Here is a 22,185-nt window from a genome sequence, read left to right as displayed (position 1 = left end):
CTGATTTAGGGTATAATTGGTCTTTTTCAATAAACATAGAAGACCTACATGATTTAAATCAGTCTCGTAAAGAAGAATATTATCCACTTGGTGAAGATAAGGATTTATGTGGAAGTACAATTAGTAAACAACAAATACGTGATTTTAAGAAAAGAAAAATATATGATAGTATAGCGATGGTTCGCATGACAAAGAAGGAAGGTAATGAGATAAGGATAGAAAGCCGAGGAATACAAACCGATTTGGTAGTGGGAAGATGGGGTGGTATTACCTGTCATAATATTAATCTCACATATATTTCTGATACATAAATGGCAGGAAGAAGACTACAAGAGAATTATAATTTTTGTATTCAAGGATACCTACAAGAAAAGGGTGCTCGGTATTACATACCTTATGATTTGGAGCATATACATGGGAATTTTGTCATGAAAAACTGGCCTTATACTGATATTGTTAAACCCACAAATAGAGACTTGTTTAAAGTATTAAATAAAAATGAACTTCTCAAAGTTATGAAATATAAAACTCTTTTAGAAATAGTCAACAAATCTTATTGGTATCCTATTATGAGAAAAATAATTATAGATACAAGAATATCTCAAAATCCAGATGAGTATATGTATAATATTCTTTGGGGTTTAAACTCAAGGGTAGCAAGGGATGAGGAAGGAGTTGAAGAAGAGAAGGAGGAAAGAGAGAGGGAAATCAGTGAGATTCGTAAAAGATTGAGTGTATTACAGCAAATAAATCAATCTCAACGCACCGAAGAGGAAAATAAAGAAAGAATGACTCTTGTGAAGAAATTGGTTTTAAAAACGGATGAGATGAGTTCAATTTCAGGGAGGAGATCTAAACGAGAAAGTGGTGAAGAAGAAGAAGAAGAAGAAGGAAAAGATTATGTGATTGATGATGTTGGTGTCATTGACTTTAGTTAGCTTTATTTGTAAATAAATGGAGGAGAGAGTGAAGGCATTCCTTAGGATTCTTTATGTTTTAAAAATAAAGATTGAAATGTATATGTTGAAAACCAAAAAGGTTTTGATACTCTGTCGGAATTTTTCTGATAAATAAATATGAGTTATTGTCTCAAATGTAAAAAGAAAACTAAATCTAAAAGTGTATTGTATGCTAAAGCTAAAAATAATAGAGTTTATCAAAAAGGAATATGTCAAGTATGTGGCTCTAAAAAGTGCCAATTCATCTCTCCTAAAATAGGAGGAGACATACAAAAGTTTCTCTCAGGAAGTAAATTTACAACAACTGGAATTCCAGGGGAACTACATCTACCTGGATATTCTTTCTGTGGTCCTGGAACAAACCTGGATAAAAGATTAGATGAGGCTGACAATCCTAAACCTTGGTCTAAACCTACAAATAGGGTTGACGAAGTGTGTATGAAGCATGATATTGCTTATGGGAAAACCACTACGTTGACTGAAAAACATAAAGCCGACAGAGAAATGTTGTATAATTTGTCTTTGATACAAAATCCAACATTGAGAGAGAAGGTTGATAGGTTCATTGTGAGAAATTTGATAAATGCTAAATTGAAACTTGGCCTTGGTTATTCATCCTCAAAAAACTATTAGGCTCTAATGATGTCATCAAGACTGAGGAGCTTTTGGCTGATGAATTACATAAACCTATAATCACAAAGTTTAAAAGAAGGAAAGTTTATTCTAAATACACCGACCACATATGGTCCGCTGATTTAATCGAACTAAAAAATGATAAGGGATACAAGTATGCTTTAACCGTTATTGATTTGAGGAGTAGATTTGCTTGGGTTGTTCCTTTGAAAAACAAGAGAGGTTATACTCTGATGTTAGCCTTCCAACAGATATTTAATAAAAGTAAAAGAAAACCAAAGAAACTGTGGACCGATGAGGGAACAGAGTTCTATAACAAAATATTTATGAAATTTCTTAAGGGGGAGGGTATTAAATTATACAGTACCTTTAATGAAGGAAAGGCAGTTGTTATTGAGCATTTTAATCGCACTTTGAAAGAGAAACTATATAAAAAATTCACACAACTCGGTTCTCAAAAATGGGTATATTTAATCCAGGATATTGTAGATAATTACAATAATACAGTTCATTCATCAACAAAATCAAAACCATCAGAAACATTTACAAAATTAGAATATGAAAAGGAGATTAATTTGAGAAAGCCCAAGTTCAAAGTTGGTGATATGGTAAGAATATACAAATGGAAAAGCCATTTTGAAAAAGGTTATACACAAAAATGGACTCGTGAATTATTTAAAATCATTGATGTAATGGATACAGTTCCTTGGACTTACAAATTAAATGATATGAATGGGGAAGAAATCTTGGGTTCATTTTACTCACAAGAATTACAAAAAACAAAACTGATAAGCCATTAAACAACAACCATCCATATATTAGTGATAAGATATAAAAAGTGATAAGATATATATATATATATTAGTGATAAGTTAAAAAGGGGGGTTAGGGATTTTAAGGGCTACCGCCGCCTTTTTTATAAATAAATGATAGAACCAAGTATTAACCAGACTAAAGGGTGGAGGTGTAATCAACCTTGGTATATAAATGGAAAACATAATGAGTGTGAGAAATACCAGATCCTAGAGGTTGAGAGGATCAGTGGTCAGAAGATCCTCAAGACTGATAAACGTATTCATTTGTTAAGTGGGGTAATGGAGGGCGGGAAGAAAAATATATTAGAGTGGAGTGAGAACTTTGATGGTTATCAACCGGATAATAAATATTATAATTTTAAAATGGTATGTGGATCGGGAGGAGGACAGACCAGGTCCCTCCGTGAAACATATCATTTTATAAACGCACAGAGAAAGGTACTTAATGTAAAGTTTATCAATATCCTAGATGGGGATGAGTTCCATAAGAGAATGGAGTTGTTTAAAAAATTAGAAAATGAACAAATATTCATAGGATCAATGAGGAATTTTGAATGTCGCGTGGTCCTTGGAGGGTAAGTAAGGACTCCCCCATTCACTTACATGTAAAAGGAGAAAGGGGTTATTTTTTATTTTATTTTTTTTGTATACAAGATCGAGGCTCGTGAAAGAGCGAAATCAGGGGAAAAATGGGCAGTTTGGGAAAAAGTCCCATCTAAATACATGGGTGTCCTGGAAGCCCCATTATCTCCCTACTATGGAGGTTGTCCCCATGCCTATATGTGATATGTGACCTCATAAAAACAATATTATTTCATTCAAATCGAATGGATAATCTTTTTATCATTATTATAATGTTTTCTAAGAAGTCTCCTGTTGCCCCATTTTGGTGACATTTGGCCTTCTTTCTTGTATGCAATTATTTCGATGTAGACACGAAAGATGCATTTGTAAAGGAGTAGGCCATTTCTGAAAGGATGGCTGCAGTGGTGGCGCACTTACCTTGGAGCTTTCTTTTTATAGGATTTACTCTCATCCAGACTATAAACTGACAGATTGGAGCTTCTTCGGCAGTATGCTAAATGAATGTGTGTTTGCTGTCCTTCAAGTGGTCATTAAGCTTGTGAGCCATTTGGTAGCATTATTTGATGGATGTTAAAGATTATTTGGAGTTTTCTGAGGAAAGGTAGCCAAGTTATTTTTGGAACCCCTGGCCAATTTTCAATTTCCCACTGCAATTTGGAAAGGGTATCTGTATCATTGATTGGTATGGCCATGCTCCGAGGAGTGAAACACAAACCGGCTGGCCAGGCCTGACGTTCACCTGAAGGTGGCAGGAGTTTGCAATTTGTTGAAGGTGCCAGCGATTGCTTATCTACTCTTGGCACAGGATGCTGTGGGATCTTTAACATCCATTGGCTAATGCTAGCAGATGGGATGGCACACTTTGTGATGCAATGCTTTTTCTGCAAAGCACCCATCCAATGATTTATAATTTGGTCAGGAATCAAATCCAGGCTTTACAACTCAAAAGTAGGTATGCTCATTCTTCATCTTGTGGACATGGAAACGAATGAATGACGATGGTCATATTCTGAATACCTGCCATGAGATAATAGAAGATATGAGTATTTGAGAGGATAATGTCCAGCAAAATGTCTAGATTAAGACGAAATGCCATTGTGATATCCCAATAAACTATGGTCAAGAGAAGGATAAGACTTTAACATATATTTCTTTGTTTACATAAAGAATATATAGTAAAACTTTTTATCATCCAACTTACATCCTCAGTCCTGAGCAATACTTCAGAACTTCTTGGACTTGAATCCTCACAGCTGGCGGAGGTTCTAACTCAGCGATCCATGATTTTGCGTGGGGAGGAAATAAGCACTCCTCTTACGACAGAGCAGGTGAAAACCAGTTGTTTTCATTTGCATCTCTCCTACTTCTTTGGGACTTACTCCTTTTTGTTTGTATCTGCCTATTTGTTATTGTTGGTGCCTGCCATCCCTGCTCATTGATGTTGGTGCCTACACACACACAAACACAAACACACACACGAACAAAATTCATCAATTTGTAGCAGAAGGAACAGCTGGGCAAGTCGTTTCACCAGTTCCTCTATCAGACCATTAGTCATCGCGAATCTGCTGAACTGTTGGACCAGGGAAGAACTCAAGGAACTGCAGAAACTTCCAAGAACGCACGAAATGCCGTTTCTGACGATCTATTTTTTTTTTTCTCGGGGGGGGGGGGGGCAGACCCCCAGACCCCCAGACCCCCTTCTCCACCCCCTCCCTCCTTCCTTCGGCGCTATGGCTGTGTTGTTGCCTGTCCATTGATGTTGGTGCCTGTCTGCCATGTCCGTTGATGTTGGTGCCTACTGTCCTTGTCCATTGATATTGGTGCCTGATGAAACCAACCCGTTGATTGTTTGATGTTTGTGTTTGATGTTTTGATTCAAATCCATCGGTGATGTTTGTGCCTGCTAATCCTGCTCCTTTTTGTTGTTGCCCACCTGCTTGCTCATTGTTTCCCGTCTGTCCTGCTCATTTCTGTTTGTGTCTGCCTGTCCTACCTGTTGTGCTGCTCATTGAATGCCTGCCAGTGCCTGCCAAAAGTGCCTGCCAGTGCTGCTTATTGGTGTTGGTGCCTGCCAGCCCTGCCATTACTGTTTCTGCTTGCCTGTCCTGCCCATTGTTGATTACTAGTGTTCTATTCAATGATTTTGCATGTCTATTTGTTGTTTGATACATTCAACAAAAATTGTAGTTAACTGCCAAACCTACTACTTAACCACTTTATTATGGCCTCTTTGTTTTGTTGTATTTGCCATTTAAGTTCATCATGTGATGTGGCCTGTGAATCCTACAGTTAGATGGTATATATTAGACCAAGGAAGAGATAATTTTGGTACACTGTTCTTTTAAACAAATATTGATCTTTAGTCAGGTTTATTAATATCAAGTTGAAATACTAAATTTTACTCAACGTTAATTATGTCATATATTGTCAAAAAGATTCAATTTAAAAGGGAATCATCTGTACTACTTATTTCATGAATAGCTGTCGGCAAATCAAAAATAAAGCATATTCTTCTTCATACAATGGATGAAACACTCAATCCATCCAAGAATTGATGAGAAAGTATACACAAAGAATTAAGTTAAGCACCCCTACACAAAGAATTAAGTTAAGCACCCCCTAATCCTGTCCTGAACCTGAACCCCCTCGAGCACGTTTGGGACATGTTGGGACGACAAATTGCGAAGATGGTCCCTCCAATAGCCAATCTGGATGAATTGGAACGTGCATTACATCGGGAATGGAACAACCTGCCACAGCAACGCATACGACGGCTTACAGGGTCTATGAGACGTAGGGTTGAGTCAGTGATCCGATCACGTGGGTCCTACACACGTTATTGACGCAAAGATCGCTAGAGGTCTTCTCAGAACAATGACTGTACGTTAGAAAACATAAACGTCATCCACACTGTCCGTGATGGACCTATAGCTCCATACTTAAATTGAGGTGAAAATATGCCTAAAATTCCCAAAAAATTTCACCTTAAATTATTCAGAATAAAATATTGAAAACGGCATGATTGTTATGTTTTTATGTGACCATAATATCACTTCTCCAGAAAATATAGCAATATCATGGGTATATTACACTGTTTTGACGACAACAAACTTGTAATGTGCGAGGTTGTAAAAAAACGGGGGGGGTGCTTAACTTAATTCTTTGTGTATAGATAAATTTGCCAGATGTAGGGGTGCCCTACATCTGGCAAATAAAATACATTTACCTTTTCATGCAGGTGTATGAATCAAATTGGCGCCCCTTTATATGAACTTTTCTAGAGCGTTGCATGTTTTTGTTCCTCCTAAGAACCGTTCCTCCTCCTAAGAACATAAGGGTAGTACAGCATGCACACGAGATTTTGAAAAATCCTCGTATCAGGATCCAAAATCGAATCGATTCTTCCTTGTCACACACTCACTCAACCTGTCCACCAAGGTTCTTCCCAATCCACCACAACTTTATGAGATATCCTGCTATATATCGTTTTTGGTCCAATAAGTCAATGGTGAAGAATCACTTAAAAAATTCTCGTATTTGCATCTGGATCTTCATGAAAATCTAATCAATTAGTCCTTGTCAAACATGCAACCTGTCCACAAAATTTCGTCCAAATCCATCCACAACCTTTTTAGATATCCTGCTCACAGACAAGCAGACAAACAGCAGGTGTGTAAACATGACATTCGTCCACTTTTGTTGGCAGAGGTAATTACCGTATTTTTTTTTCATATGGCATAGGTGGATAACAATGAATTTGAAGCCAAATTATTTTTGCTTGAGCAGTGAGCAATTCAAGTGATGCTTACTTTCCAGAAAAATTGTTTTCTTTGCTGTTCATTTTAAGCAGCACAATTGCAAAATGATCCAATTTATGAACAACAAGCCGGTATCTATCACATGGTCTAAGGCTTCACTGCATTGCCTTGTAATTCTGTCTGATTGCTTTTTTTCCATTCATCTGCTATGTCTTTGCAGGCAGAGGATTCTCGGAACTCAATGGCAATGGCACTTTACGCCCAATGCTTTTCCTGGATCATTGGAAAAATCAATTGTTGTATCAAAGGCAAAGAAAACTTCAAATCCATTGGCATTCTTGACATTTTTGGGTTTGAGAACTTTCAGGTTTGTACCCGTTTTCTTAATTTTGCCAATATTTATTTGATGCCTGCATTTGCATTACTTGACCTGTGAATCACCTCTAAAGAGCAAAATCCTCATTTGGTGTGTAGTTCAGAAGTAGTAATATTTCCTGAATAAGGTTTCATATGGAATATAAGGGTAGTACAGCATGCACTGTACTACCCTGGCCAGCCGCAAAAGATGGAATAGAACATATGGGCAGAATCATCAACTTTGGGATTGGCACAATGGTTCAGTGTTAATTTGCTCACCTTTGTGCTGTCTCGTCTTGTTCTACCACCAGTATATCTGCCCCGACTATAAACTATCACTCAGGTACTGACCAGGCAGGGGACATTAGGCCAGGCTTCCCATCAGCTAGCATTTTCTGATGGACATGAAAGATCCCACAGTGATTTTTGCGGTTTAGTCGATAAAAAGGTCATATTCCTGGGTGTACATTTTGGGGAGGGAAGGACCCCAATTTTCTTGATGTAAGTATATCTGGCAGAGCACTGTTTTCATCAATATTGTTGAAAGCCAAAGAATGATATGGAAATGCTTTATTTTCTGAAGTTAAGCAGTACAGTTTTAGGAAATCTTTTACCCTTTAGCAAACCATTGCCAAACCCTTCTGTGCTTACCCACATAAAACCTACAAGTATAGTTTTCCATGATACATACATACACACATATATTGTGGTGGTGATCTTCCTCACACCATGAGACACATAACGCTGCTGATGTATATTCAATGACTCGGGGTTACAATCCTCGACAAGTCACCTCTCTGACACAAGATACGTAAATGACTCACTACCACAAAGCTAGTGCTCCATTTTCCCACCTCAAAAGGATGACAAGCTTAGTTAACCGGCCTGGTGTTAACTTTACACGGTTGGTGTTTGAACTCAGGACCTTAACACTTTAGCCCACCACCTTAATGGTTAAGGCACAACTAATACGTGTGTGTGTGTGTGTGTGTGTGTGTGTGTGTGTGTGTGTGTGTATATGTATGTTATGTATATATATATATATAAATAAATAATAAACAAAAAAAAAAATATATATATATATATAAATTTATATATATATATATATATGTACCACATCGAGGGGTACATATATATATATATATATATATATATATATATATGTACCACTCGCACCAAATCTCACGTCACAGCCGGGATATATATATATGTCGCGATCCCGGCTGTGAAATGGTTCCCAGCACGGAATACGGACGTTAATGTCCGGGCTTCAAGTAGTCCACGGAGTGGACAGAGAGAACTCGATAAACACAATTGTGTTTTAATCGGCCTTCTAGGGGTAAGGCACGATGCTTTATTGGCTCGATCACAAAAACCATAAATGGTAACAGAATGGAATACACTGCACAAAGCCTGCAGGAACTGTCGGCAACAGACGCTCCAAACAGGACGCAGGTAAGATCACTCGCGGCTCCAATCGACGATCTCCGGGACTCGGAGGGTAACAGGATGGAATTCACCGCACAAGGCCGGCAGGAACTGTCGGCCCCAGAAGCTCCAAACACGAAGCAGGCAATCACTCGCGGTTCCAATCTACGAGATCCGGGAATCACTCGTTCTCTTCCGGAGTTACTCGCTCGTAAAATATCGAACTGTAATCGACCAGCCCAACTCGGCTGTCGTGAGGATTCAAGGAAAGCCCTTTTGAGATTTCCTACTCGGAGCCTTCGAGCCGCGTCCGTTGCACAAGATGGCGACCGCGCTCTCTGACCCTCCACCAATCGCGTGAGGCTCAAAGGAGGTCACGTCACGCGGTGGGCGGGGCACCAAATCTGGGTGAGAACAGGTGGTTTCACCGGTGGTTTCTCACAGTCCCCCCCCCCTAAGTAAAAACCCCGTCGAATAGACGGCGTTTTTAAAACCAGTATTTGTAGTAGGTGCAAATCACATGGCAAGATGATGGCGGTAATCGCTAACAGGCAATTAACGCAATTAACAATTATTAACACTTATTAACAACAATAACGCAACAACGCAACAATACAACGCAACGCAATAGCGCAACAATAACGCAATTATTAACGCACAGGCAATTAACAGGCATTAACAGGTTAACAATGAACCAGTTTGGTTTTTTTTTTTTTTTTTTTCACACACAAATTTTAACACCATACACCACATTAATATCTACCCTACAAGAGTTACACTTCACACAAAGCACAATAGAGAGGCAAGGGGGCCAAACTCAAGTTGGGGGAAACGTTGACAGGAAGGAAACGGGCCGAGACCTAGAGCGGCGGGTACTCCTCCGGTGTCGAGAACAACAGTCATATGCGTAATGACCCCTTTCACCGCACTGGTAACATCGATCGTTTGGGTCGAAAGGCCTGCGGACCAAAGGGCGTCTGAAACGAGGCCGCCGCGACATGCCATTCGACATCTCGACGCACACACGCGATCCGCAAATTAACCTTCCATCAAGGGCTCTGACCGAATCTTCAGCATCTCGTGGCTCTTCAAACTCAACAACTGCAAATCCAGGTGGGTTTCGAGCAACCCATACGTTGCGGAGTGGTCCGTAATGTTCGAAGACCCTCCCTAGCTCGGCTTTCGCTGCTCCATTGCCCAGGTTTCCCACATATACCTTAGCATTAGCGTTCCTGCTGAATCGCGACATGGCGGGAGCGGTCCCTGAGGAGCACGGCACCTGAGGGTGGCTTGACGGGAGGCTCGGGTGGACTTCAGCTGACGCAACGTCACCGTCGGGAACTGGAGTCGAGGCGCTAGGCTCCTCGGGCCAGAGTGAAGATATGTCTGACTCCGCCACTCTCTCCGCCTGTTTACTCTGGGATCTAGTGACCCCCCCACAGGTCAGAGTCAATGACTCCTCCCTGGCCATGGCATCATTGCCAATCAGCAAGGAGACCCCGGGTATCGGGTAGTAGGGTACCACCACACAGGTCACTGGACCCTTAAAAATGTCACTCCGGACCTCGAGGAGGGCAAGGGGATACCGGCCAAGAACCCGGTCAATGCCCCGAAGGAGGGTATACTCGCCGGTATAACGCATCTGAGAGGCCGGAACTACCCCCGCCCGGAGAACACACCGTGTCGCCCCAGTATCCCGAAGGTATTGGGCCTCAAACTTCAGCATCGAATCAGGGCCACCCACTAAGGCTGTCCCTGAATAATCCTGGTACAGTGGATGAATGGAATTAGCCTCGGTGGCAGTGACCTCGGTCACCGATGCCACCGTCGTGTGCGAGGGCCCGGCGGATGAGCTCCACTGATCTCCCTCCGACTTAACAGGAGGGTTGCCTCGGTAGGCCGGACTAGCGGGATTAGAGAAGCAGCGGTTTTCACCGTGCCCCACGCGTTTGCAGAAATCGCACCAGGGCCCTGCCCTGGTCTGCGGCTCGCGACCGCCACCAGTGGAGGGCATCGGAGAACCCCTCCCCTCGATCCAGCCGCCGGGCAGACGGGGGGCGGTCTTGATCGCAGACTCCTCCGTCTTACGACGCGACTGCGTGACTTGCAGCATTTTGCACGCCAAAACATGTTTATCAATAAGGTTGACGCAGTCTGCCAAGGAAACAGTGTCTTTGTCGACAAGAAACAATGCTAAGTCAAGCGGAAGCTGTTGATCGATACGGTAACGCACCAGGAGTTCCGCAACCGCTTGAGGTAACTCAACCTTGCTCCCCTTGAACCATCTCTGCAGCTGTTCCAACAAGGCCCGCGAATGTTCCTCATAGGTTTGACTGGACTCACGAGTCCAGCTGAAAAAAATTCTCCTATAAATACATGCGGACACCGCATAGGCATTCAAAATCTCGGCCTTCAATGCCCTGTATTTGTTTGCGTCCTCGGTTGCCATCCTCGCATATACCTCCCTTGTCTTCTCAGATAGATGGCTCACAAGATGGCCGACCCACAAGCTCTCATCAATGCCACCGGCAGCCAACAACTTCTCCGCCATCTCCAGATACGCTTCTGGCTTCGTGTCTCCCGTCCAGTCCGGCAAACGAACATGAACAGTTTCCGGGACTCTTGCAGCAGACCCCTCTGCCCGCGGTCGTTCAGTCAACATTCGCAACTCATGCTCTCTGACGCGTTCAGCTTCTGCTGCTGCCTCTGCTGCTGCCGCATGCTCTCTCTCTCTCTCACGCTCTCTCTCTGCTGCCGCATGCTCTCTCTCTGCTGCCGCAGCACGCTCTGCCTCTGCTGCTGCCGCACGCTCTCTCTCTCTCTCTCACGCTCTCTCTCTGCTGCCGCAGCACGCTCTGCCTCTGCTGCTGCCGCACGCTCTCTCTCTCTCTCACGCTCTCTCTCTGCTGCCGCACGCTCTGCCTCTGCCCTGTCATTCTCCCTGTTATACATGTCAAGTTGTTGAACCGGAGTCAGCCCGGTCCAGAAGGGCGAACGCATGCATTTAGTCATGATGGAATCGCTTCCTAACATATCGGGTTTAGTGACTGGGTCAAGGCTGATTGCGTCGCTCGCATCGCCACCCACGCGACTGTCAACATGATCAGGTTGAACTCTCACTTCTCTGGTCGACATAGCTTGGCTACGAGTTATCATAAGACAAGGCACAAAACACAACGCTCAAACACAACGCTCTGTTGGGGAAATACGACACGAACTACACAATATCACCACCGCACATCAAATTGCCAATGAGAAAAATACCACGTACAAATACTCACGTTTTTTTTTTTTTTTTTTTTTTGTCGGTTGTTTGGAGGGATCCGAGGCTCACTTATTCTGCAGTGAAGCACCACCCAAGACAGCGTCCTACGGCGAGAAAGTTCCTCCAAGACGGCGTCCGCTGGTGAGAAGATGCAGAGAAGATGCAGATGCCGAATTCCCGTCTCAATTCGAATGTCTCTCACTTGAAAGATCCCGGACGAGCCCCCATTTGTCGCGATCCCGGCTGTGAAATGGTTCCCAGCACGGAATACGGACGTTAATGTCCGGGCTTCAAGTAGTCCACGGAGTGGACAGAGAGAACTCAATAAACACAATTGTGTTTTAATCGGCCTTCTAGGGGTAAGGCACGATGCTTTATTGGCTCGATCACAAAAACCATAAATGGTAACAGAATGGAATACACTGCACAAAGCCTGCAGGAACTGTCGGCAACAGACGCTCCAAACAGGACGCAGGTAAGATCACTCGCGGCTCCAATCGACGATCTCCGGGACTCGGAGGGTAACAGGATGGAATTCACCGCACAAGGCCGGCAGGAACTGTCGGCCCCAGAAGCTCCAAACAGGACGCAGGCAAGATCACTCGCGGTTCCAATCGACGATCTCCGGGACTCCGAGGGTAACAGAGTGGAATACACCGCACAAGGCCTGCAGGAACTGTCGGCCCCAGAAGCTCCAAACACGAAGCAGGCAATCACTCGCGGTTCCAATCTACGAGATCCGGGAATCACTCGTTCTCTTCCGGAGTTACTCGCTCGTAAAATATCGAACTGTAATCGACCAGCCCAACTCGGCTGTCGTGAGGATTCAAGGAAAGCCCTTTTGAGATTTCCTACTCGGAGCCTTCGAGCCGCGTCCGTTGCATAAGATGGCGACCGCGCTCTCTGACCCTCCACCAATCGCGTGAGGCTCAAAGGAGGTCACGTCACGCGGTGGGCGGGGCACCAAATCTGGGTGAGAACAGGTGGTTTCACCGGTGGTTTCTCACAATATATATATAAATAAATAAATAAATAAATAAATAAAAAAATATATATATATATAAATTTATATATATATATATATGTGCATAATGCATATATATGTATGTATATATATACCGGTATATGTATATATACAGACTTGGCATTTAATATGGAATATATTTTTTTTCTTGACTTGGGTTTACTTTCTTAACTCAGTATATCAATCTGGTGAGTTTCTTTCACACTTTGGTGATTTATTTGTTAAAAGAACCATGTCACTGATTGTCTGTCGCAGCAAGAAGTCAACAACAGGATTATATCACAGGTGGCGTGGCAAAATGTACGGACAAGTGCATTTGATGATTGGCTTCACAGTCGGGTATACAAGGGTTGTTGCGTTCTGTATTAGTGGAAAACAACTGCTGCACGTCTCCAAAAGTTATTGTCGCTTCCTCTGGAGATGGTCCGTCAACTCGACAATGCTGTTTGTCATGGAGTGGTGGCTTTACGAAATTACGGCACGAAACAGCGTGCTATTTCTCGGCAGTATGGCATCACTCAAGGTCAGGTGTCAAAGATCCTGAAACGAAATGCTCAAAGGGGTGTCCCTACTCCAATACCGAGGCCAGGACGTCCCCGCAGAACCACAAGGAGGGATGATCGCCAGCTGCACCGGTTAGTCCGCAATGGCCATACCAAGTCAGCTAATCGGCTTAGGGCTGAGTGGCAGGAACTGACAAATGTGCCTGTATCCAGAAGGCTAGTCAACCAACGACTGGTTCAAGCAGGCTATCGTGCCAGGCGTCCCCTGAGAAAGCCACCCCTGACCAGACAACACCGCCAGCGCCGATTGCAGTGGGCCAGAGAGCACCGTCAATGGCAGCCAGGACAATGGAATCACGTGATCTTCAGTGACGAGTCTAGATTTCTGGTCTATCGTCAAGACGGCCGCGCCCGAGTGCGCAGACAAGTACATGAAGCCTACAACAAAGATTGTATAGTGCCAAGAGTCCAAGCTGGAGGTGGTGCCGGGACCGTTTGGGCTGCCTTTCATGCAGGGGGCAAAACTGACCTGGTTGTTCTGAATGGAAACCTGAACCAGTTCAAGTACAGGGCCATTCTGGAAGAAACATTGCTTCCATTTGCTCGTGCAGCCTTTCGAGGAAACTTTGTTTTCCAAGATGACAATGCACAGCCTCATCGTGCTCGCATGATCCAACACTTTCTTGCTGACCGTGGTGTAGAGCATATGGAGTGGCCTGCCATGCCCCTGGATATGAATCCGATAGAGAACTTGTGGGCAGAATTAACGCATCAAATCGACCACTTGGACCAGCAGCCGACCTCTGTGCGTGAATTGCAGCAGGCTATTGTCACTGCATGGCAAGCGATTCCTGTCCAAACCTTGGCAAATCTCGTGAACAGCATGCCTCAACGTGTACGTGCTCTCTTGAATGCTCGTGGGGGTTACACGAAGTACTGAACTGTAATTTTACTGTCCGTAATCCCAGTCGTAATTTAACTTTTGTTTTTGTTAAAAAATTTTTGGGCTAATGTGCAAAATAAAGAGATACTTCTGGAAAACGTACAAAAGTTTAACACAGTACTGTCCATGAATTGAGTTCGATATCAGTTTGCATCACTTTCAAGGATCAATTTATTTGTTTCGAAATGTCAAATGTGGTTTTTGTTTCTTTTAAAGGTCACATTAACAAAATCTAGAATAATTTCAACATAATTCCAATGAACTTTTGGTTCTAAGACATCTTGAAAAGTAAGTTCACCCCCACAAAAAAAATATTCCATATTAAATGCCAAGTCTGTATATATATGTATGTATGTATATATATATATATATATATATATATATATATATATATATATATATATATATATATATATATATATATATATATATATATATATATATATATATATATATATACAGTGGAACCTTGACTTACGAGTGCACCAACTTACGAGTTTTCCGAGATACGAGCCGTCGCTCGGGCGGTTTATTGCTTTGAGATGCGAGCCGAGATCTGAGTTACGAGCTTACGCCACCCGCCACCAGGTGGGTTCCGGTCACGTGGTTATCTTGCCGTGCAAGCATATCTGCCGTATATCGCTGCTGTTTTGTTTTCGCATTTTGGTTATTTTGGAGCTTACGCCAGCCGCCACCAGGTGGGTTCCGGTCACGTGGTTATCTTGCCGTGCAAGCATATCTGCCGTATATCGCTGCTGTTTTGTTTTCGCATTTTGGTTATTTTGGAGCTTACGCCAGCCGCCACCAGGTGGGTTCCGGTCACGTGGTTATCTTGCCGTGCAAGCATATCTGCCGTATATCGCTGCTGTTTTGTTTTCGCATGTTGGTTATTTTGGAGCTTACGCCAGCCGCCACCAGGTGGGTTCCGGTCACGTGGTTATCTTGCCGTGCAAGCATATCTGCCGTATATCGCTGCTGTTTTGTTTTCGCATGTTGGTTATTTTGGAGCTTACGCCAGCCGCCACCAGGTGGGTTCCGGTCACGTGGTTATCTTGCCGTGCAAGCATATCTGCCGTATATCGCTGCTGTTTTGTTTTCGCATGTTGGTTATTTTGGAAAATTTCTTAGTTTTAACCATGGGTCCTACGTAATTGAGTGCCAAGGGCAGTACTGAGAAGAAGAAGAGGATGATGTGCTTGGATATAAAACACGCAATCGTCGAAAAACATGAGCGAGGTGTGCGTGTTGTCGACTTGGTGAGGCGGATGTGAAGGCAGCTGAAGATTTTATTATAACTTTTGCCGAACTGATAGAAGCCGAACGATACATCCCCCAGCAAATCTTCAACTGTGACGAGACAGGGCTCTTCTGGAAAAAGATGCCGAGGAGGACGTATATAACGGCAGAGGAGAAGAGCATGCCAGGCCACAACTTGTTCAGAGTGCCGGCGATAGCTCGCCTTCTCTTTGTGGAAAACACGGTACTGAGAAGAAGAAGAGGATGATGTGCTTGGATAGAAAACACGCAATCGTCGAAAAACATGAGCGAGGTGTGCGTGTTGTCGATTTGGTGAGGCGGATGTGAAGGCAGCTGAAGATTTTATTATAACTGAGAAGAAGAAGAGGATGATGTGCTTGGATATAAAACACGCAATCGTCGAAAAACATGAGCGAGGTGTGCGTGTTGTCGACTTGGTGAGGCGGATGTGAAGGCAGCTGAAGATTTTATAATAACTTTTGCCGAACTGATAGAAGCCGAACGATACATCCCCCAGCAAATCTTCAACTGTGACGAGACAGGGCTCTTCTGGAAAAAGATGCCGAGGAGGACGTATATAACGGCAGAGGAGAAGAGCATGCCAGGCCACGACTTGTTCAGAGTGCCGGCGATAGCTCGCCTTCTCTTTGTGGAAAACACGGCGAGATCCTTAACATCCAACAACTAATGGGACGCAAACGGGGCGCCCAGTTTAGCGGTACACACATTGATGAATCACCCTGCCTGTGATTCACCCATGACAGGTTATAGCTGGGTCGGGATTCAAACCCAGGCTGGACAGTTTAGAGTCAAGTGTGCGTACCTCCAGTCCAGGCCATCCTGCCAACTTGTATGCTGCATACAGGTGAAATATAAAGCGCGAGATATTTTTATATATACTGTATATTTAAAAAAAAATTGGTGTGGTTTTTGGCGGGCTGGAACAGATTAATAGCATTTCAATGCATTTTAATGGGGAAATTTAATTTGAGAAACGAGCAAATTGAGTTACGAGCTCGGTCACAGAACGAATTAAACTCGTAAGTCAAGGTTCCACTATATATATATATATATATATATATATATATATATATATATATATATATATATATATATATATATATATATGTATGCATATATACATATATATATATATATATATATATATATATATATATATATATATATATATATATATACATATATATTTATATTTATATATATGTATATATATGTATGTATATATATTTATATATATGTATATATATTTATATACATGTATTTATATATATGTATATATATTTATATATATGTATATATATGTATGTATATATATTTATATATATGTATATATATTTATATATATGTATATATATATATATGTATGTATATATATTTATATATATGTATATATATTTATATATATGTATATATATGTATGTATATATATTTATATATATGTATATATATTTATATATATGTATATATATTTATATATATGTATATATCTATATATGTATGTATATATATTTATATATATGTATATATATTTATATATATGTATATATATATATATATATATATATGTATATATATATATATATATATATGTATATATATATATATATATATATATATATATATTGTTACGGACACGACTTAGATGTTGCTTGACCGAGCGGAATGGCCGCCGTGTTCGCACAGTTTACCCGATTACACTCGAACGTTGGCCGAATCGCGCTACGCTAAATCAATGAAGGAAAGGACACAACGGCTGGGATAAATGCAACGACACAAGGGGTACAGTTCTCAAGACCTCCGGAGGAGGATATAATTGGTGATGCAGAAACGGGTAGATTACATGGTAAGAGGTAAAGCACAGAAAGATGGGCACTTAGACACAGTCTTATCTATCCCCGACAGACCACAGACAAACGGGACAAGACTGACTTACACGGGGATTGATGGCAGGGAAGGACAGGCAGTCGATAGCTCAAGGTGCACCTTGGCTCAGGGACAGGATACAGCTCGGTCCAGTCCAGAGATGCGGGGAGGTATCGCAGCGCTCGGTTGGTGGCGTCTCCTCTCTCCAAGCTGGGGGTGCATCCTTCGTCACCTCCCTCTTTCTGCGCATGCTCAGCGGGGAGTGACACGCCCTCGGCTCCTTGGCTCCGCCCCAGATGGAATCGGTCCGCCGCTTCTATTGGGTGCGGGGGGTTACCGGGCTCCGCCCTTGACGAGGAGCTGACAGCGAGCCCCTGCATGGTAACCCCGTCGGAGCACATGTTCAATGGCGGCTAACCAAGCCGGAGTGAGGACGCACACTCCCCGCGCCGCCGCCGCTGTTGTTGTTGTTGTTGTTGTACCATGAGGAAGAGCTGCGGGGAGGTATTGGGAGGTCCTAAACTTTCTAACGGTGCCATACAATCACATTCTGGTGCAACGAAGAGTCAGAATTAATGGAAACGAGTCCTTAACTGACATAGACTAAGAATAACTAGCAAGATGTCCTATAGTTGTCTTACATGAGATGCGGTGAACTTGGGCACGACATTTAAGGGGGGAAATAGGGGAAGGTCAGGGCTACAGAGTGTTGTTTACAGAAAATGGGACAAGGGAATGGGGGATTGGGGATAGTTGGGAAGTATTGGGGAAATAGGGGAATATTTACAAGCGGATATGGATGGATCCAAATCCCATATCCGCAACATTGCACCCTTCTCTACCTCGGGGCGTCCCGACCCGATAAATTTTTACCTACGTTAGTGTGGCACTCAGATGTAGTTCCCTCTACTATTAACTCAACCCTGAGTGCGACAGTTTTACAGATGTTCACAAATGAGTAAATATGTCCCCCTGCGACGTTGCACCCTTCTCCTAACAGAAACACACCCACAGGATAACCGAATCGCGGAAAGAATCCTCAAACTAAACATACAGCCGGTAGGGAGCATCATTTATACAAGACTACACTGATATTTACACTACGATCCAGGACCTGTTTTTGGAGGAACACATGCAGATGTTATGCATAGAGAGAGCACGCATGCCAGCATCGATACACCAACCCACGAGTGCCCTGTGGCCCTACGGCCTTTAATAATGTGCAGAGCACCCCATCCAAGCACCAAAAGCACCACCCCATCATGTACAGTCAGCACCATCCGGTGCACCAGTAAAGTGTTCAATAATCACCGGTGGTGTCGTAGCCGGCCGATGTTCTGCCGCTGGTCTTGCCTTGGAGCCCACTTGGTGTTCTGGCTTCCTTCAAAAATAAAGAAAGGCGCCAACCGCGTCCATTTCTAAATTGTGGCCGTCAGGGGGGCCAACTATAAGTGGTTCACCTGTATGGCATAGGTGCCACGTTGACCCAGAGGTTCAGCAACGGGTGGTGCTTGCCCGCAAAAGAACTGCGGTCCATTGTGGGCGGCCACAAAAATTGCGGTCCATATGGTGTATCGATCCAGGCAGCAAGCAGCGAAAGTACAGGCCCACAACTGCAGAGCCAGCACCTCTCTCTCCTCTCTCTCTGCCCCAAAGCCAGATCCTCGGAGGTGGGAGACAAAAAGAAGACAAGTGAGTAAGGTGGTAAGGGCGCAAAAGTGCATGCAATATAAGGTAATGCACACTGGGGGCACATGGGAACCAGGTGAGACAGGTACGTTCCTACCATACGCCCCCCCCCCCCCACCAGGTAACCTACATTGCCCCTCCCTTACCCCTTACTGTATCCACAAAACACAACACTACCCATAAACATCTACTTTACAAATCAACAAACGTCCCTACTGTCTTCCCCGTTCCTCCCATAAACCAAATTCGTCTTCTCTCCCTCCTAACCAATCAAATTTGCCATTTCCAACTCTCATCAAAATTTGCCATCTCCAACTCAACATCAAAATTTGCCATCACCAATTCATCATCAGTCCCTCCTAAGGAGGGAGAGATGGAATCACCCCAATGTCTCATCCACGTCGTGATGCGTCTCACAAATCCACACAGCAATTCTCATTTCCTGCACACAGAACAAAGAAAACACAGGTGTGGAGTCATCATCATCACCTCAGGTAAGTGGCTGCGTATGGTGCGACAGGTTCATCAATCCTAACTATTTCCTAAATGACTTTAACAACTTTACATTACCCGGGGTCTTTCTCCTGCCAAACCATTGGCCCACTTACACTATGGGTTCTAAAAACCAATTCCCATTGACCAAACTGTGGTGCTTCTCAATTTGGGGTCTCACTCCCCCGATTCATCACTCGGTGCCCTCGCACAATTTCTGGGCTGCGACGTGTAGCTCTCCCAGCAGGTCTACCCACCTGCACACCTCCACCACTGTAGTTGCCACCCGAGCTTACCTGCTCCTTACCTAACCTAACTAACTGGGGAAGGCCCTCTCGCACTCTCACCCCCTCAGTGCCCTCTCTGGCACGGGCTGCCCGATCCACACCCGGGATCCTCAGGCACCCACTGACACTAACGGCTCCCAGAGCCCACCTGCGGCCTCACCTGGCCGACATCCTCACAGTGGTGGAGTGCCCAAACCAACTACACACACTAACAGGCTACACGCCCAGCCATTTCCACAACACTAATGCACCCATCCACAATACCATTCTGCAACCGCACCACAAATGCCAATCTCCAACCACAATTTACCTATACCTTCTAACTATTCTTTAAACTACCCTCCCCGGGTACTCGTGAAAGGGGTCCACTCTTCCCCCATCCACACCTTCGCACCATGCACACCACTCCGTACCACTTACTCCAACTCTCTCCACACCACTCATTCCAATACTCCATGTATTCCACACACCTGCACTTGCACACCTGTGCTCTCACACCTGGTGCCACCTGCACCCTTCTCTCCCCAAGTGCATTCGCGCTGATCCACACACTCACTACTCATACACTGCTCCACACACCTGTCCAGTTCTCACACAGCATCATCTCATCTAACTACTCCCCTCTGAAACTTGCGCTTCCCAGTCGTCCCTTTAAACTATTGCGCTCCCTCGTCATTATCATCCACTCTAATCTACCTGCGTCCCCACTACAGGTATCCTTGTCACTAACTAACCTTAACGTTACCTAATGTCATCTTCGCTAAATCCCTACACACGATATATCCTAACCCACCCGGGCTAGTTTTCACTGCCATACACCCCATAAACTATTGCGCATTTGCCCCACACATGGGAAGGGTGGCAGGGATGCCACCCTTACCCACCGGGCCCATCGCTCACTACCAATTTTGCACATCAAATTTCAACAAATCAAAAATTTGCCAATCACTACCCATCATCTGCCAATCATTACTGCCAATCCTCAAATTTCGCCTTTTTCTAATTTTGGGTCTAAAACACTATCCTCATCACCCGTCTACTTATTACATCCTCTCGGTGCGCCAATTCACGTCGACAGCCCGGCTTCGTACAGCCGAGCAATGAACGCGGGTTCTTTGGTGCCAGCAGCTGGATACGTCCGGCACTCGGTGCAGGGACGGGGGCTTACCCGGGCCGAGATCCCACGCACCACCTCGGCGTGGAGCCATCCAATGTCCCGATCTCGACCTGCCGGCACGTCTCAACAAAACGTGGTCGCCATGACGACCCTTCCTATCCAGCCGCCCGCTCCGCCTAGTGGAGCCCGGACGCGGCCGTTCCAAGCGAGGCACAGCGTGGATCGCGTACGGTGGTTCTTTCGAAACCGCCGTGGTCCGGATCCCCGCTGGTCCTCGCGGCACGCGAAGCTGCCCGACGCGCACCGAGGGCCCGATTCGGCTATAAGTCGTTCTAACCTCTAACCCGGTTGCCGTCGATGCTTCACCTGGATGCTTACATGCATACGCTACCCCTTTCTTGCCCATACCTCCAGCTGTTCCCATGCTCCTCGTCGTACCTTCTCTAACACACCCAGGTACACTCATTCCACTCCCAGCCTTGGTCACACACCTGACCACCGAACACTTTGGCACACATTCGTTGGTCGCACACCTCACCAACACACCTCTTCGCGCCCCTTCCTCGGTCACCTCCTCTGTGACAATCACAGGTGTGCTTTCACTCGCACACCCAACCACGTGCCTCACTACCAATTCCAGCGTGCATTCCCACACACGCTCTACCATTCCAGGTGTGCATCCTTCCATTCCAGGTGTACATCCTCGCTCACCTGTCACAACTAACTCACGCTCCATGTCACTCTCACTACTCTCACCTCCACTCTCGGTCACGCACTCACCCTTACTCTCGACAGCGCACTCTTTCCTCATGCACCTGTCCATTACACACCTTTCTCGCGCACACTCTCTCGTTACACCCTCTGTAACACTCACCACAGGTGTACACTCTTCCTTACTTTTGACAGCGCACTCTTTCCCCATGCACCTGTCCGTCACACATCTTTCTCGCACACCCTCTCCCGTTACATCCTCTGTAACACTCACCACAGGCGTGCATTCTCCCTTTACACCCTCCGTAACACTCCTCACTACGCGCTTCCATGTGCTCCCTCGCACACGCGCTACAACCGACTCACTCTCGACCGCACCCTCACTCCTTGGCACGCACTTTTTCCTCACACACCCCAGGGTCGGACTTTCTCGCACACCTCCTTTTTCGCACACCAGACCTGTCGCACACTTCAC

The 22,185-nt window shown here is 44.4% G+C and overlaps 1 protein-coding gene across 1 annotated transcript in view; it reads left to right on the top strand.

Moving 5' to 3' along the window:
* The window catches only part of LOC137431601 (unconventional myosin-X), a 330,046-nt gene that overhangs the window by 146,644 nt on the left and 161,217 nt on the right, over positions 1–22,185 (top strand). Inside the window, exons 11-12 of the mRNA XM_068123112.2 lie at positions 4,202–4,320; positions 6,974–7,120. Of these exons, the coding sequence (XP_067979213.2) occupies positions 4,202–4,320; positions 6,974–7,120 (266 nt within the window). The remainder of the gene's footprint in view (positions 1–4,201; positions 4,321–6,973; positions 7,121–22,185) is intronic.

The sequence above is a fragment of the Myxine glutinosa genome, chromosome 7 (genome assembly GCF_964187855.1).
Source record: "Myxine glutinosa chromosome 7, kmMyxGlut1.1, whole genome shotgun sequence".
Taxonomy (NCBI): domain Eukaryota; kingdom Metazoa; phylum Chordata; class Myxini; order Myxiniformes; family Myxinidae; genus Myxine; species Myxine glutinosa.
The sequence above is the reverse complement of the archived record's forward strand: the minus strand, read 5'-3'. Positions and strand labels throughout refer to the sequence as shown.